Raw genomic sequence first — 18748 nt, 5'->3', positions numbered from 1 at the left:
GGAGGAGGAGGAAGAGGAGGAGGAGGAGTTGTCATCATAGTCATTGTCATTGTCATCTAGGTATAAAACTAACTATGTTGGGAGAGTGTTAGAGTGCCAAAGCATTCTGATTTTTAAATAAAATTCCATATTCTGCGATAGAAACTTAATCAAAGATTCGTGTAGTTTGTCAGAGCAGTCTTTTACATATTCAGACAATAGCATTCTGGTTCTATGTTTAGCAAGACAAAAACCTACACAAACACTGGCCAAATGTTTTTCCGTTTCTCTAAGGATACCTCCTGTCTGGATTGCAGTGTATAATGTTTCTTCAGCTCTATCCAGAATAATGACTGGGGAAAAGCTAATTAGGCCTGTTTTTTCTTTTACATCTTTTCCTCCCCATCTTATTTGTTCATCTATCTTTTCTTCCTTTGTTTACTCAACTACTTGGAAGATATTGCTTCTGACTTGCCAAACTACGCTGGCCTAGGAGTCAGTGATGAGTCCCTTCCCTTTACTCTATCTTCTTGAACATACATGAACTTTTCTGTTTGTGCCTTTTAATTTCAACCTCCAAGTTTTCTGTATTGTCACAAAATCTTTCACTCAGAAATTTATCAGACTAGCACTTATGTACCTGGGTTTAATATACATTAAGCTTTTACCATGTTTGTGCCAAAGTCTTCACATGTGACCATTAAGCTTAAATTGGTCTGTATGTTATATATGTTATCATTCACGCTTTGATTTTTTTATTTATATGGGTATAAAGAAAATGATAGTGTTTTAATATTTTACATAAATGATTTCATATAGTCCATACCTTCTTACTCTTGAGTATGGTTTTCTTTCCTTTTCAATACTATTTTTTATTCGATACTATTTTTTAATGTGTATGGGTGTTTACATTGTCCCAGGAGGCCAGAAGAGAATCCAGTGAAACTGGGGTTACAAATGGTTGTGAGCTACCACATATGTGCTGGGAATGAAACCCAAGTCTTCTGTAGAACACCGGGGCTTTACATCTCTCCAGCCCATTCAATATGATGTTTTCAATGTCCCCATGTCTGATGTGTGTGTTGAATTGAAGTGTTAAAGGTATTTCATGTAAACCACAGTTTCTTTCTTTCTGCTTTTACTTGTACATCCTTAATTGTTCTGAGTGATGAGTATCATTGTATATATGTTCTAATGTATGTATCTGCATGCTCCTATAAGAGATATACCTTGCAGTGAACTTGCTGGGTCATATCATCACATGTACAGCCTGTGTCTCACTCTATCAAAGTGTGAATAAGTGGGTGAATAATTTATGAATCTGCATTAAGTCATTCCTTTTGCCAGGCTATCATGTTCTTAGCTTGACTGTTTGGTATTTAAATTCTTCACTTTTTTTTTCTAAGCAGCAATAGTGGGCAGTCTCACTTTTATTAGAATTTTATTATTTCATCTGTTAGCAGAGATTTAGACACAAATGAATATAGCATCAAGTGATGTAAGATTTTAAAGTAATACTCATGTTCAGTGACATTTCAACTCAGTCCCCAGATTACTTTATTTTTAAACATATTTAAAATTAGTATCAAGTGCCTAACTTTATTAACTCTTTAGTGACTTGAAAAAAACAATGACATTTTATCTGTTTTGTTGTTAAATCCGTGAACTTCACTTAACATTGTAACCATTGTTAAAAGTGTTAGCTTAACAATGTATTCTGTGAAAATTCTACATATAGTTCTAAAATCTAGGGATTAATGTAAGCTTTGCTTTGCTTTGAACTATTTTGCAATTAAGCAAGTGAAAGATCACTTTTAAAGATCTGAGTTTTGGACATATTAGGACTTTGTTCAATAATTTTACCAATCTCAGGAAATGAAGAGACTGTTTTTTGTCATTCATTTTAGTACATTTGCCTCAGTTACCCTTAGTGCTGTACTGCGGCATTTTGACTGTCATGGATAGATCATGCAGGGAATGTCCTGGCTTAAATTCTGAAGTACTTTCGCTTCTGCTTGCTTCACTTTGAAACCTTCTAAAAAGAAGTTGACACATGATTTTGCGAATGTTACTGGACATCAGGAAATACATGACAGGATCCAAGCAACTGTTGAAAGAAGAGAAAAGCAGCATGATCTCGTTAGTTTTGTGAATGATTTCCTTCCAGTAACAAGAGGACACATTTAGCTGTGAAGAAATGTAAATGAATCGAAAGGCATGGTAAGGCACAAAGCATATAGTAAAAATGATCAGTACAATAAAGGAGTTCCGGGCTGTTGTAGCATATTTGCCAGAGTTAGGAAAATTTGACCTTCGTTTAGAAATTCCCAGTAGATTCTTGCCAATCTTAATATATGAGAGGATTATCAGTAGGAAAATAAGCCAGAACATTACTACAAGAACAAAGTTAAAAATTGCTTCTCCCTTTGCATTATGTCTATCTCTGTAATGGAAACACATTGTGGAATTATGACCTCCCTTCTTCAGTGTCAAAATGATCATAGTTAAAAATCCAGCAAGAGCAACTGTCCATACTATACAGCAAACATAAATACTTTGCTTGGTGGTTATTGCCCTTCTTTGTTGTATAGACCGATTGATTTTTATATAGCGATCCAAACTGATAAATCCAAGCAAAATAATGCTAATATACATGTTCATGTAAAATAGTGTCCCCACAACTTTGCAAAGAATCACACCTAGTGTCCACTTGTTTTGGTTGATGTGATACATTATGCGGAAAGGGAGGCAGAAGATGAGTAGAAGGTCTGCAACAGCCACATTAAGTAGATAAATTTGAATGGAATTTCTTTTACGGTGAATGCCCAGAAAGACATAGAGGGCAATGATGTTTCCAACCAGTCCCACGAGGAATATAACAGAGTAGAAGGTTGTTAACACAGTAGATAGTAATTTTTCATCCATTGGACAGCTAGTGACATTTGGCACTCCTGAGAAATTTTGTGAGGCTTGGTCACTGTAATTAGTTATAAAGTGCATTCCATGGGAGGAGCAAAGCCAGTTGTCAACTGAAGTAGTTGTCATTGTTACAGTGTGACTTCTCAACGTCTTCTGTAACTATCAGGAAAGAGAGCTAAATGACATGCTCTTTGTACTTCTTTGTGTCTTCAGATTTTCCTACAACAGAATGCCAAACATTGGGTCATTTGCTGTGATAATAACAGCTACTTTAACATAGAGCATAGAGAAGAATTTCATTTCAGACCTTAATTCTACTTGGTTCTATTTTGCTATCTACACATGCATTATTGCATCACAAAACAGCAGTAAATACGGTAAAATCTCTTTAACCTTTTCTGTTGCTGTGGCATGCATACAGAGTTCATTTCATTTATTATATTAAAGTAAATAATTGAAAGAAAAATAAATAATTGAACCATATGATAATATTTTCTTAGAGATACTGTTTTAGCAATAGAGATAGTCAAAAGAAATAGCAGCTCCTATTTAAGGATAAATGTCAGTGTCCCATCAAGGTGCTTCTAGCCATGAGTAAGCTGGGTCCCTTCCTGATCCTGCTTGACTTTAGGAATGCTTCCTGTTCTGCCCAGTCCCCTCATAGCTGGCATCCATTCATTTTGATATATGTTGTCACGGTAGTGATGTATCCTTTCACAGTAAGAGTAAGAGAGAAGATCCTAAATTTCCTTCTTCACCTAAGACCAAGATAGGAGTATTAAAATTACTTATCTATAGAAATATGCAGTTCCAAAACAGACCAAGGTGGCACCTGCCTCCTTTCAGAGACTCTTGTAGCACTTCACCAGAGAACATACTGGTCAAATAAAACCAGATCAGATAGCAGCCAATAAACCACTCCCAGCCTAGTAGCATAGGACAGTCATATAGATGGGAAACAGTACTATGGACTTTGAGATTTCGAAAGGTTAACTAACTAAACATTAATTTTGCCCTGAGTTATATCATTTGAGGTTATCACCAGAACCTTCTTAAGTATGTCAATTTTACTTGTTCCCAGTGCTACTTGCTATTGAACAATTCTTGGGCATTTGACTTTTGGGACCTACTATATAAGTAAGGAGAATTCAAGCAGGTCTCCTCACATTCTTTCTTAGAGCAACTGCCCTGTTTATCTGTAAATCCCTTCTGTGGGTGTAAGGTAGAGTACAGATGAGATGGCTCAGCAAACTGAAGGAATGTTGTGCCAAGCTTAACTACCTGAAACTCATCTCCAGGTAGAAGAAGAGAACTGACTCCACAAATTGTTCTCTGACTTCCAGATGTATGTGGTGGCACATACTTGTCACAAACAAACAAAAATTAAATACTTCAAAGCAGGACTTTTGAAATTATACTTAACTTCATAATCAAGGATAAATTATCATAACTAAGCCTATTTTCTCATTTGTTAAAAATGCAAAGCTTTTATATGAAACACTTAACCCTGATACATAGTAAGTATTCAAAATAGTTGGCTTTAGGCCTGGGTCTTGTAGCTCAGTGATAGAACACTTGCCTAGTATGTGTGCAATCCTGGTTTAGTTCTCAGCACTGAAAAAAAAAACCTAACTTTAAAAAACTAGGTACCTAATGATCAATCTAAACATTACATATTTGCTTAAGTACTGCTTGGATATTAAGACCAATATTAACAATATTGCATATTAACAATATTAAGACAGAGACCCTATTCTCAGTAAACAGTTTTAGAGGACTGTATGTTCAAATCCTAAATGCAGTAATAAAGAGTAGATTTTTTTTTGACTCAGGGTTTCTTTATGTAGCTCTGGCTGTCCTGGAACTTACTCTTGTACATCAGGCTGGCCGTAAACTCAAAAATCCACCTTTCTGTATCTCCTGAGTGCTGGGATTAAAGGAATGCACCACCATCCAGCTATAAAGGGTAGATCTTAATTATGATCATTTTTTCATGTTGTCATTGTTTTATGGTGCTGAGGATTGAACCCAAAACCTTGCACATAATAGGCAAACATTCTACCACTGAATCACATCTCAGCACAATAGATTTTTCAATTTTTTCTTCCTTTTAAAATTAAACAGTTTTAGTGTAGAAAATGTATTTCGCTAAATATGGCATTTTATACATTTCATTGTACATTCACTCTCCTCTGCCCATCTGTCTGCTTCCCTCCCCCAGATTGTACCTCTCTGCTGTGATGTCATATGGATGGATGAGTAGATAGCTAGAGAAACATAAATATTTAACTTTACAATCCTCATGAAAGAAAACATGCAGTCTTTGTGTTTCTCCACCTTCATTATTCCTCCTTGTTCTACCTCCCGTAGATCCATTCCTCTCCCACATCCTCCTCTTTTTGTTTTTTATGTCTTCTGCATACTATATTTTTATATCTATATTCTGTATATGAGAATAACCATGTAACATTTGTCTTTGCATAATCAATTTCTTGATTGGATGCTATATAGGGAGAAAATATTTGGAAAAATTTTGCCTCTCTTAAAACTATATTTTGGTCAAGTACAAGATTTTAATAGAAAGTAGCGTTCAGCTTTAAATGTTTACAGACTAAAGGCGGGACTTGGTTTCAAGGAAGAGGAAGTGACTGGTGAGGAGGAAGCTCTGTAAAGCCATCTTGAGAAAGGTTTTCCACAATTTAGGACTATGGAAGGAGAAAGAGAGAAGGGCACTGGAAGGGAGGGAGAGAGGAATGAAGGAAGAGCTGGGGCTGTGTCGCACATGCAGGAAGACAGATTTCACAATGCTTGTAGAAACATCCAGGCCTGTTTCTTGTGATCTGAAATCTTAAAAGGAAGAAACAATATAGGAAAGGTAGCAGGCTGCTGATACTTCAAAGTACATTGTCAGTAATGGGGAGAGAAACATGTGCTGTGTGGCTCCACAGGAAGCCCTCAGAGACTCAGATAGAAACAGCTTATCCATAGGTGAAAGGATACTGAGACTCAAGTGATAAGACTCAAGAAGCTGAATTGACTTGGAATAGGGATCTGTAAGTAGTTTTTCTTCCTCATAGATTTTAAACCCTATTAGGATTAAGAACCAAGTCTGTTTTGTTTGCCTCTCTATATACCAGATATTAGCACAATAAATATTACTGAATGAAAGAAAGAGTTTGGAAAAGTAGATGTAAAGTGTTAAAAGTACAAGTACTGGAAGCTTCAACTGTATTCACAATAACACAGTTCCTTGTCCTCTATCAGCAATGTAATATAGCCACAGCAAAAACTAGCCTCATTGGTTTAACTCATAAAACTGTGGTATTTTAAATAAAAATTGTTACTGTTGACCTGGATTCTGTCCTAGGTTAATACTTTCCCCTGAAATATCTTTTTTTTATTAATCATCCCCAGTGGTATACTTAAGAAAGACAATGCACCAAACAGGGAGAATCCAGACATTGTAGATATAAGTTGAAGGAAATAGGCACATTAACCTATAGATGAAAAAGTTTTGCAAAGCCATGAAGGAGAGGGTCTCCCCTTCTTACTCATGTGTGCAGAGACCAAAGCAAGGACAAGTGCTGGAAACGTGCAGAGACAGGCATTGTCTCCTTGTGAGGTAATGCTTTTGCAGAATGAAGCAGTCTAGCTTGGAAGGCACTAAGTCTTCAAGCTAGAGACTCAAAGCTTCAGCACTCTGTAGGAGGGATTCTCAGTGGTATTCTAGTCTGTTGATGAGCATCTCTTTGAAGATACCAGTGTCTAGCTTCTTCCCAGATACCCTGATACAGTTGTTCTGCAATGGACTTGATATACTGGTTTAAAAATTCATGAGAGGTATCCAGTGTGTACTCAAAATTGAACTCTTGAGCTAAGTAGTTAAATGATTAATTAGTCATTATTTAGCACTTACTGTGATCCAGATCCTGTTTGAACACATGATATAATTTCTTTTATATAGTCTTTTTTTAAGAATTTCTATTTATTTTATGTATGTGAGTACACTGCAGTTGTCTTCAGACATCCCAGAAGAGGGCATCAAATCCCATTCCAGATGGTGTGAGCCACCATGTGAAAATTGAACTCAGGACCTCTGGAAGAGCAGTTAGTGCTCTTAGCCACTGAACCACCTCTCTGGCTCTATATAGTCTTTATAATAGTGTGTAAGGTAAGGAAAGAGCCATAGGTACTGTGGTGTCAGAGCTCTTAAGTGGCAGTACCCAAGTTGGAACTCAACTCTGACTCTGAAAGACCCTGAACCACCTTGGTAAACTTCACTTCTATCAGAGCTGATCACCGTTTCCTTATTAATGTTGAGTTCTATCAACTAAGAGTAGTTTAAGAGGGTTACTTTACCACTATCTACTTTAATTGTTTTATGAAGAGGTTGTACTGTCTAGCTTTGCTCCTCTGGAAGTTATTAATCTTTACATTTGCTAGGTCTATAACAATATGCAAGTAAACCTAGATTTCATGGAATCAAATCATTAATCAGAATTTCTTATTTCTGGGCCAAAGAGCAATAATCAAAATGTTTCTTGGAAAATATCAGCACAGACAACATATCCTGAGACCATTTCTTCAGCTCTATGCAAGTAAAATTAAGTGATCAATAATAATAGTTGGACAAAAGCACTATTAGTGACGCTGTTAGTGTCAAGTTGGAGAATAAAGCAAAAGCAGTGTGTTTCAATAGCAATAGAAGCATGGCATACAGTGCCAGGTAGTAGCTAGCCAGCAGTCAGTGATTATCAATCAATTCACAAATTACAGCCTGTCTCAATTTTGATAACTAGTGTCATCTTTAAAGTAAATTGGGAGCTGGACTTCATGTATGCCAGTAATCACAGTTCCTTGTGAGCCCAGGGCAGGAGAATCACAAGTTTACAGCAATGCTGTCTAACTTAGTGAGACCCTGCCTCAAAAGAACACGTTAAAAGAGGGCCAGGAACATATCTAAATGGTAGAGCAGTTGCCTAGAAGTACAAAGCCCTTGGAATTTGATATCCAATACTGCAAAAGCAAGAAAGTAAATAAGCCATCCATGAGTCATCTGGTGTGTTGGTATCATTCACTCACTGATCATCATCACCACCATCATCATTATTATAATTAATTTGGGGAGGTCAAGACAGAGTTTCTCTGTGTAGCCCTGGCTGTCCTGGAACTCAAACTCAGAGATCCAACTGCCTCTGCCTCCCGAGTGCTGGGATTAAAGGCATGCACCATCACACCTGGATTCACTAATTATTCTTAGGCTGTTTATTCATATTTCAAACGCTACTTGTTTGCTATAAGAATTTGACAGTGAAGATGAGAAATAAGTGAGCATAGCCTACCTCCCAGGTTTTCTTCAGTGGCTGTAGCCAAGAAAAGGCCATTTAACAAGTTATTTGGGTGTTATTTCTATCAATATCATGTGTTGAAATACATAACCTATTTGACAATGGACTTATAATAATGACTGAATCTATTCAGGCCATACTTCAGAAGTGGCAGGAACTGCTGCATACAGAACAATTGATAGCATGTTACTTGGGAAATAATGCTATTAGTGCTATATTTAGTTTTGTTGTAAACTTAACTGTTTTCTTTTAGTTGTTTGAATTAATTTTAAATAATATATTGTGGTTTATTTTTCTTTTCTAGAGTATTCTCTTTATTTAGTTCCAAAACATGAAACTTAAATTGTAACTGGTCTATACCATAAGATAGTAAAAATATAATAAAAAATGTTTAAGATGGGGAGACAGTATAGCATTGTGAAGTCAAGAGATAATAAATAGGAAATCTGTAGTATATTGCAATTCAATTTACAATGTCTGAAAATAACTATAGTTGATTCAAATACAGCTGCAAATCATTGTGACTACGCAATGCCAATAAACAATGTGACTATTGTTCTTAGTTATTCTATCCTAAAAGAAGTCTCCTTTGAAAAACAGAGGTATCGTCCAAAGCAGTTTACTCAGTGACTCTAAAAAGCAGAGATTTGCTGATAGCAGAATAGTGTTACCAGCATACATCGAGCTTCACTCTGAACATTCAAATAATCAAGTTTTAACTAAAACAAAGGCTCCTGTGTGTGGCTTTTAAAAATCAGAGAATACTTACAGTTGAAGCTTTCCTGAAGTTAAAGGGGTAAACCCAAAACTCCCTAGACTAGGTTGTGTCAGCTGGGCTCTTCCATCCGGTGGTGGTGCAATTGGCTAGAGTTCTCTTCTTTTTTATATTCACATGTGGTACAGTTGTTTTTCCCCTTTTCTTTCTTTTTTCACTGTGACAGCCCTTGGGTCCCGTTTGGAGCTAAGAAAAGACACCACTCTTAGCAACAGCTTCAAGTTGAAGTTTAGGAAATTGCATCTTCTGTATGAGTTCCTTCTAGCCTAAACTAATGTCATTCATCCCCTAAGATGCTAACAAACTATAAAATACAAGCAGTAATGGACAGATGCTGTCTTTCCTAAGAAATGATGTCCTATATGGATTTTAGAATATAACCCCTGAATTTCCATTTCCTTTTGGATTCATTTTAAAAGTTACTACCATCATGAAGTATATGAACTTTCTGCCCCAAAGTATGATAGCATTGCTAATAGTCGTTTTTGTTTTGTTTTGTTTTTACTCTTTGGTTCTGCTGAAGTTTTATTTGCTCTCTACATTATTTTAGTATCATTTTGTATCTTCCTTTAAGACCATGGATCTATTTCCTAAAACATGTTAAAATGTGGAGACTAGGTAGGATTTGTAGCACTATTCTCTCCTCAGCACAATAGTAAACTCACCCAAGTAAGCCGAAGTGCTCTCTCCTATTTCAAGGAAAAGATGATGAGGCTCTGCAGCTTCCATTCTGGTCACAGTCGACTATTTAACCACCATCAATTCATCTGTGTAACTGCTGGCCCTGCACTCGAGTGTCATTTCCCCTTTTGGTTGTTGTTTAGAACATGATTGTTATCCTCTAGCTTTGTCTAAATACTATTTAACTCACTGAGCTTCGTCTAACATTGTACGTATTTCTGGTAATATTCTTCTGAACCTCATATTCCCCAGAACTTTTAATTTAGTTTGTTTAAGAATCATAATATATGAGACCATAATTGTACATTGTTAGAATAAAAGTATTTTATAGCTCTTACTTCCCCCTGAGAATCTCTGAGAAGGAAGATGGTTACTGTATCTGTCCAGCAGTTTGGTTTTTTTTTTTTTTTCCTACTGTGGTAAGCGACACATACCACTAGATTTACCACATAGCCAGTTTTGAGTCTACCATGCAGTGGTGCTGAGTGTAAATATATCATCAGGCAGCAGATCACCATAACATTTTCATGATGCAAAATTAAACCTCTAAACCTGCTATACAGGACTTTTCTCTGCCCCTAGTCTCAACATTGGCAACCATGATTCTGTGACATCGAGTGCCATTATAAAACCTTTTGTGACTTGTTTATTTTACTTAGCCTACTATCCTTGAGGTTCACCTATATCATGTAACCTAATTTCCTTTGTTTTTAAGGCTGCATATTTCCAATGTTTGCCTACATTTTGTTTTCTTTATTATCTTTCAATAATTATGTAAGTTTTCTCTGCTTGTGGGCAATTATGAATATTGCTGCAACTAACAAGAATATGTAAATATTTCTAAAATTCTGTCAGGATTTTCATGACTAAATGAGTCATAATGTGCTTTTTATCTCCTGAAATACAATATAAATACTAGTTTTGTATTGTACTATTGTCCTACACTTATGCCATCTCATTTCAAAATTGATTTTCAGCTTTAGTGTTCTCATATTGTAGCCACATTTTCTCGCTGATGTAAGGTTTGAGTATTATCTTCTAGTTCCTGATCATTCTGAACTTTGTCACTATCCCTTCATTATGTATAACCCAACACTAGTGAAGTTTAGCTTACCACCTCTTCCAGTTCTGAACCTCCCCAACTGCTGGGTACAAGCACACAGTCATACAGAATAGTCTGTCTTCAGATTGGCAATTTGAAACCTTAAGGGCCCCCTGCACTGCCAGAAATCCTTAGTGTGAATTCTAATGTCCTTAGTCCCATAATTCTCAAAGGATGACTTCCAGACCAGTAGCAAAGTGGGAGTCAGTGAGTTGGGGAGCAGGGGGGGGTAGGGTATAGGGGATTTTCAAAGAGGAAACTAGGAAAGGGGGTAGCACTTGAAATGTAAATGAAGAAAACATCTAATAAAAAATTCTTCATATATATAATTATGAATATATATATATATATATATAATATTTTTTTTCTTCAGGTAACATTTTGTTCACTCAAAATCATCTACTTGTGGGTATTTTGCTTTTTTAAGTTCATCCAGACCCAAAAGCCAGATAATCTGGAGATGAGGCCCAAGAGTCTGTATGATTCTGGTGTTAAAATGTAACTGCCACTGCCCTAGTTAATCTCCCTCAGAAATAGTGTTTCACACCTTTGACCTTCTCAAACTGCCAGCGACCCCATTTCCTTCCCCACTCTCACCTAGGAGTTGCTTTTTGTTTCCCTAATTAAACAAACACTTAGAAAGGAACCTCTTCTTTATCTTCAGGGCACAGGAAATGTATGCATTTTTCTATGTATGTTATTTCTTTTAATATCCTACAAATAAGGAAGGAGATATTGAAGCATAGTAAAAGAAAAGAAAAACTAGACCTCTGAATATGATTTGTTTTGCAGTTTTGAGTTTGGAAGTACAGACATGTTTTCTATAATTAAAACTGTACAAGTCTAATTAAACTAAATGAGCCTCATTATATGACAAAATAAAAGCATAACCACATGAAGAAGTTATTTTAGGTTCCTTTAAAATAAAATGGGGGGGTCAGGACATACTTTTAGACTTATGAAAAAGCTACATTATACAACACAGTAATCAAAATGGGAAATTTACATTAAACCAATACCATTATATAGTTGATAATCCTTGTTACAAATTTCATCAGCTGCCCTAATAATATTTTTAGAGCAAAAATAAAAAGATGACATTTATCTGTGACACTTCCTTAGTCTCACTGAAACCCTTGATTCCAGAGCTAGCTTTGAAGAGCCTAAGCCTGCTACTTTCTAGAATGTCTCTTGGGCGTTTCTCTATTATTAGATCTGACTGCACTGTTTGCCAAGGATACTACATTATTTTTAAGACCTCTGTTAGAGGCACTGAACTTGGTAAATAAGTGATATTTTATGATTGGTTTTTGAATACTTAAACAAAGAGTAACAAATGAAGCTAAGTAAAACAAGAATGGCAGAAGGATGGTTCAGCTGGTAAAGGTGGGTGCCACCAAGCCTGATGACTGAGTGTGATCCCCAGAACCTACACACACGGTGAAAAAAAAAGGAACTGACATGTACAAGTTGTCCTCTGACATGGCACACAATTATACACACAGGGACATAAACACAACAGTGTAATAAAAAGCTTCGGAGAATAACAGGATTTGTTCATACAAGGTGATAGGTATGTGGAAGTTTATTCATTTTCCTGCAATTGTGTTACACTATTGAAAAGGGACTTTTCAATTCTACGTGATCCTCTAGCTGTATCCCCTGCCTCCATTCCTAGCATAGAAAACTTTGAAACTTATCTTTACTTACTGTCTCCACACCTATTCCTTGCAGAACCTAGTCCAATGAATGTTCTTATGTCTATCATGCCACCAACACCACTTTTATCATTGATACGATTGACTTCCAAACTGCCAAAGTTAATCATCTGTTCTCTCTTCTCAATTTAAATGGCTGCAGTAACACTGATCACTACTAAGCATTTCTTCTTGACAAAAGTGTCTTCCCATGGCTTCTGAGATGCAAACTCTGATGTTCACCTTGTTTCCCTGTCTGACCATTGGTTTCCTTTTGCTAGCTTCTTCTCATCTTTCTGCCTTCCATTTACCCTCTGAGATCCAACTCCCCATCCTCTTTTCTAATAGTAGTCACTCCCTCAGAAACTTCATTCATTATCTTGGCTGTTGATACCCAAATTCACATCTCTAATCCCAGCTCCTATCCTACCCTATTTTATAAGACTAAATAATAGTCTGTCTTTCAAACTCTTCCCCTAGAATTCTCCATTTCAGTAAGTAGTATCTTTATTTTCACTCCAAGGCTCATTGCAAGAACCTGGTTCTCAGGCTTGACCTCTTTCATGTATCCATCAGCAGTTCCTACCAGCTTTACCTTTAGAACATAAGTTCTTGTCATCGCTCCATATCACCATCCTCTCATGCCTAAGCAGCTCAGGGGGGCTCTTTTTTCTCATTCCTATGTTACTGTAGTTACTGGTCTGCAGAGTACTCAGGATGATCCTTTCTAAACCCAAAAGTGATTGCACCGCTCACTCTTCAGAGTCTCTGGGTAGTTTTTCATCATGATTAGTGTGAAATCCAGTGTTGACCATGGTTTTAAGGGTGTTTGATCACATTTTCTACCACTCTGCCTTTGCTCATTTATCCCAGCCATCCTTCCTTCCAATCTTCATACATATCAAGCCTTTGCACATATCTAGACCTTTGCAGTTATTAACTTCTCTGCCCAGAGCTTGCTTCCATGTGGCTTGCTTTTTTTTTTCTCTCTCTTCACCCTAGTCTCTGTTTGGACTTTGTCACAATAAGAAGGGCACACCCACCCAAATAAAAATAAAATAGCAGTTCACTAACTTTACATTATATGCTTTCTGGCTTATTATCTCTCCATTTGTATCTATGGATATATTTTATTTTTTACCTGGAGTTCAAATTTTATGACTCTTGACAGATAATTGATTGAAAATGGCAGAAGCCACATAGTGATGAGAATTTCATAGATTGCAGTTTAACATTAACTTCAGAAGGCATAATCCACAGACTATGAAGAGTGTACCATGGCTTCTGACTTAAGGTTATTCTTGACCCTAAGAAGGTGATAAGATGCTTCCACCGACGTGACCAAGAGACCCTATTTGGGTCTATGCTGTATTTTTCCCCCTGCATCATGCCCATGATTTCTCAGGTGTGCATGAGCTAGGAAAGAGCTCTGCACTGAGCAACATCCGCAACTCACATACATTCTTCTCACTGCTTTGTCATGACAGTTTGTTCACTATTCATCTGTATACCAGCTTTTCCTTTCTCCTTCCTTCCTTCCTTCCTTCCTTCCTTCCTTCCTTCCTTCCTTCCTTCCTTCCTGCTGTTCTCACATACTATGTACACTTTTATTTGAGGATTCATCTTAATGACAGACTATGTATTTTTCCACAGTAGATTTCTGATGCTCTCATTAGGAAGAATAAGAACCTGCCCACTCCCACTTATCACCATCAATATCTGTGAGGATACACTAGCTCAGTTTTGTTGTACAGGGTGGTGTGGGCCTTTGTTTCAAGGCACCTTTCTTATCACCTAAACTTGTACTTGTAGGTCTATCATATAAGAGAGAATAAAAAGTGTCATAACGTAAAAGGCTTGTCGTTTTATATTTGAGAATCATCCAAATGTGCTGTTAGGTGTGTCAGAGAATATAGTATGTGAGTAGACACCAAAGGCCACTACTACTGCGTTCTCTGACACACTTCCAACAAACTTCCATAGAGAGATAGATGAAGATGAGATCCTATGGGAAACCACATTGTTGCCACAATGTAGGAAGGAAAGCAGGTCCACAGGCAATTCCCAGAAAGAAATCCCTGGAAACACAGCTCAATTCAAATTAGTAAATCTCAACATCCACACCTTTAATCCCAGCACTTGGGATGCAGAGGCAGGCAGATCTCTGTAAGTTTGAAGCCATCCTGGTTTACACTGCAAGTTCCAGGGCAGCCAGAGTTACATAATGAGACCCTGTCTCAAATAACAACAAAATAGCCATTTGATATTCCTATTACTAGGGGTAGAAAACATAAAGAAAAGAAAGAGGATGGGGAAGGTGAACAAAGAAAAGGCCATTGGCATTCCCTAAGGGTCAAAGTGTAATGACTTTTAGAATCACATATGTAGCAGGAAGAAGCTTACCATGCATTTCTGCTGAAACAAATATAAACTTTAAATCAAATACAGAGATTATTACACACACACACACACACACACACACACACACACAGTATATCTACACTTTTGGAATACCCATGCTCTCTGGGTGATAGCTTAATTTTGGAAACAAATAATTCCTAAAGTCTTTAGAGAAAGAATTCAGAAGTGAGAAAAGGACAAAGAATTCAAGCATATAAAATAATTCAAAGGCTTTTATTTATTATTTATTTTTTTAAATTTGAGACAAGGTTTCTCTGTGTAGTCCTAGCTGTCCTGGAACTCATAGGCCTGCTTGCCTCTGCCTCCCCCCACCCACCTTGTGCTAGGATTAAAGGTTTGCACCACCACTGCTCAGCTTCAGGAACTTTTTTAAAATTGAAATTTGTTTTTATAATAGGTGTTTTAATACATGTAGTTTTTACTTTAGGGAGGGTTGAAGGGATCAGGAAACAATTTGTAGGAGTCAGACTTGGTGGCAAGCACTTTTACCCTCCAAGCCATCTTGCCAAACCAATTCCCAAGTTTTGTTTTGTTTTCAAGTACAACTATATTGTATTATTTAGTTTTTATGCAAATTGAACTCTTTTGCATTAATTCTTATCTTTGATTTAATTGTTGCTTTTTTTTTTCTTTTCAGCCCCACTGTGTTCTCCTTGCCTCGAAAGAAAACTCGGCACCTGTTAAGCTTGGAGGCTTTGGGGTAGCCATTCAGTTAGGAGAATCTGGACTTGTTGCTGGAGGTAAGACCACTTTAACATGCCCCCCCCTTCAAACCCTGGTTGGTATGTATGAAGATTGGAAGGAAGGATAGCTGGGAAAGAATGAGCAAAGGCAGAGTGGTAGAAAATGTGATCAGATATCCTTAAAACCATGGTCAACACTGGATTTCACAGTGATCATGGTGGAAAACTACCCGGAGACTCTGAAGAATGAGCATTGTAATCATGGCGCACAAAGAGCTTACCATCTGGAAGTTGAACTGGACAAATAAAGTCACTTCTAGTATAAATGAGTTTACCTTTTAGGATCACGGCATGTCTAAGTTTAAATTTCCTACCAGTTTGCTTTTTCTATATACCAAAGAAGCCTGCTAAAGTCATCGGCATATGTGTCTGTGACGAGCAAATGGAAAAGAATACAAGCTGGTTTTCTCTTAACCAAAACAAAACAGGATTCTAAAATGTCTATGCCATAAAAGAAAGTGAAATTTTTCACCAGAGTACAGGAGTGGATGCTCATTCAGATTGCAGTATTGCAGAGTTTTTATGAATTCTTTTCCAGAGTTCAGACCACAGGTACCCAGGGTTTACTTCTATTTCTTGGTTTTACAAATTGCATAGTTCTCCATTCTGTACTGCTGGTGTAGGCAGTGCTCCAAGTACTAACAGCTTCACAAGGAATAAAAACTGCATGAAGCATATCCTTTAGCATAGAGTCTTCAAGTCAATTTGCCAACCTTCAGAAAACCTCTGCTAAGCCAGGAGTGGTGATGTACACACAGAATCCTAGCACTTAGGAGGCTGAGGCAAGAAGATTGCTTTGAGTCTAAGACCAGCCTTGAGAACCTAGCAAGATACTATCCCATAAAAGAAAATGAAACAAATGCTCATGTTAAATTCAAATGCTTTCGAAGCCCTAACTTTTAAAATAGCTGTCTGTTACACAAGACAGTTTGTTCAATTTGATTGTGGCTAGAGCACTAATAACAATGACCATCTTCTGAAAAATGAGCATGAATTATACTTGTATTTTAAAATTCACTCTCTTCCACACTGCTCTCTGAGATTAAATTGTGTTACGATCTAATCTTACATACTTTTCTAGCTAAGCATTTCCAGTAAACATGAGAATAAGAGAAAATGAGCCACATTCCTTTATGTTATATGCTAAAATGACTTTGTGTCTGTTACTCTGGACCTCCATTCTCTTCATACTCATTGTGGCATAGACTATTTCACAAATCTTGATGGGGGTAGATTCATTAAGTTTGCCTCCATGTTAACCTCTTTTCCTAAAGACTATGAACTATGAACTCTTCCTCTAATTTTTATTTTTCAATAATATTGAATTCACAACATGTCCGTTATTCAAAAAATTACTATTTTCTATACTCTAAAAAGGTTTTATTTTACATTGAGAAAGAATTTTGTATGGTCCAGAGTGGCCTCCAAGTTGTTAAAGAGTTGAAGATCTGAACTTGTGATCCTCCTGACTCGATGTCTGAACACTAGGATTAAAGATACCATCACATCCAGTTGTTGGCGCTGGGGGTGAGACTCAGGCTTGGACATGCTAGGTAGGGACTCTGCTGAGCTGCATCCTAGTCCTAAAGTACTTTCTGGTAGTCAAAATATTGTCATTTCTTAATGTACCTTTCCATATACCTTTGAAATAACTATTTTAAAGATTACAATACTTTTAAAAACACAGTGTGAATAGGTAAGAGATACATGATTTTCCATAGGAAAAAAAGCTTTTCTTCTGTTTAAAGTACTTTTGAAATTTTACTAATACTTATCAATTTTGGAACAGAAAGCTCTTTTCCTGTAGATTGGAATCTTTGACTACCTGGGCTTCCAAAGAGAAAAAATTATCTTCCTTTATGTGTTCTACATACCAAAACCATGCAACTCCATTGCATTTCCCCCATCTAACATTCAACTGTTTAGAGAATCCACTTACTCTGAATAAAACTTAGAAAACAATTACAGTGTGGTAAAACTGGTTACCCTTAAATAGTCCTCTCAATTGAGAACTAAATACATACACAGGAGACTGCCTTCCTCTGCTTTTCATTAAATTGTATAGATTTGTGTCCCTTCATCATTTACACCTGCTATTCCATCTGCTTAGAATGCCTTTTGTCATTTTATCTGTCACATTTAGCTGTTGGCTTGAAGACTAAGCTAACAATTATTGCCTTTTAAAAGCAAGCATATTATAACTGCCTTAGTTATGTGACCACCTATCCCCTCTTCCATCTAACCAGAACTATCTATCTAGCTTGCTTACTTCCTAACAAAATGTGATCAAACGTGTAATAGCCGCAAAGGCAAGAGACTTGTAAGTGGTAGGAGAGCCATGGCTCATCCCTCCAAATATCTGCCACAGCTATCACAGTGCCTAGGACCTGGCAAGCACTCTAGAAATGTTCACATGAAAGATTCTAGTGCCTAGACATTTTCCAGTCAGTAACATATTATAAGCAACAAATCCAGAGGTGCCAGGACTTGAGAAAGCATGTTGAGAAGTAAGAAAAGGAAAGTCAGGTGACAAAATGACAGCAGCCATCTGATACCACAGAGGTTCATCGTTACATACCTGTGAAGCTCCTGGGACAGCAATCTGGACTGTAGCATCGTTCCTTTGTTGATAGCCAGAGTGACAACTGAAGTCACCACATAAGGGCTAAATGCTGTGTAACATCCTATGAAAAACTAGTGAGGAAATTTTAAAAAAACAAAAGAACAAAAACAAAAACGAAACCTACATATGAAGAAGGTAACAGTGGTTGTATGTATGAAGATTCAAATCCTAAAGTATTAAAACCATAACCACTCAAAATAACTCCCTCCCTGAAGTTTGAGGCAAGGATTATTATTGCATTGAAATTTGCATTTAAATATTTATGTACCTTTCTGAGGTATTTCACAAAGTTACATGTTTGGTTTGGTAATTGGTTTCCTGTTCTTAGAATTTTGTGATCAAAGTCATAGAAGTCAAGTGGTCGAAAGAAAAAGAAAGAAAGAAAGAAAGAAAGAAAGAAAGAAAGAAAGAAAGAAAGAAAGAAAGAAAGAAAGAAAGAAAGAAAGGAAAGGAAAGGAAA

At 36.8% G+C, this 18748-nt stretch overlaps 2 protein-coding genes across 15 annotated transcripts in view; one reads left to right on the top strand and one right to left on the bottom strand.

Moving 5' to 3' along the window:
• Positions 1 to 18748, top strand: part of Cask (calcium/calmodulin dependent serine protein kinase) — a 344733-nt gene that overhangs the window by 213198 nt on the left and 112787 nt on the right. For all 13 annotated transcript variants that reach the window (XM_021188353.2, XM_021188350.2, XM_021188347.2 and 10 more), the window contains exon 6: positions 15560 to 15662. In XM_021188353.2, coding sequence (XP_021044012.1) covers positions 15560 to 15662 — 103 coding nt within the window. The remainder of the gene's footprint in view (positions 1 to 15559; positions 15663 to 18748) is intronic.
• On the bottom strand, positions 1405 to 9766 carry Gpr34 (G protein-coupled receptor 34). Of its 2 annotated transcripts, XM_029534532.1 has the most exons (3): positions 9687 to 9766; positions 9016 to 9207; positions 1426 to 3117 (listed from the first exon to the last, which is right to left on the bottom strand). In XM_029534532.1, the coding sequence occupies exon 3, from the start codon at positions 3022 to 3024 to the stop codon at positions 1897 to 1899; it is 1128 nt and encodes a 375-aa protein (XP_029390392.1). In that variant the 5' UTR covers positions 3025 to 3117; positions 9016 to 9207; positions 9687 to 9766; the 3' UTR covers positions 1426 to 1896. The 2 variants fall into 2 exon arrangements, with proteins under 2 accessions (XP_029390394.1, XP_029390392.1); XM_029534534.1 differs by lacking the exons at positions 9016 to 9207; positions 9687 to 9766 and adding an exon at positions 8338 to 8406 and having other exon boundaries at positions 1405 to 3117.

This window comes from Mus pahari, chromosome X, assembly GCF_900095145.1.
Source record: "Mus pahari chromosome X, PAHARI_EIJ_v1.1, whole genome shotgun sequence".
Lineage (NCBI taxonomy): Eukaryota > Metazoa > Chordata > Mammalia > Rodentia > Muridae > Mus > Mus pahari.
This window is presented reverse-complemented; position numbering and strand designations above follow the sequence as displayed.

What these genes read in the sequence shown, in the direction of transcription:
- Gpr34 (XM_029534532.1), bottom strand. Translation starts at nt 3,024, where the DNA reads ATGACAACTACTTCAGTTGACAACTGGCTTTGCTCCTCCCATGGAATG.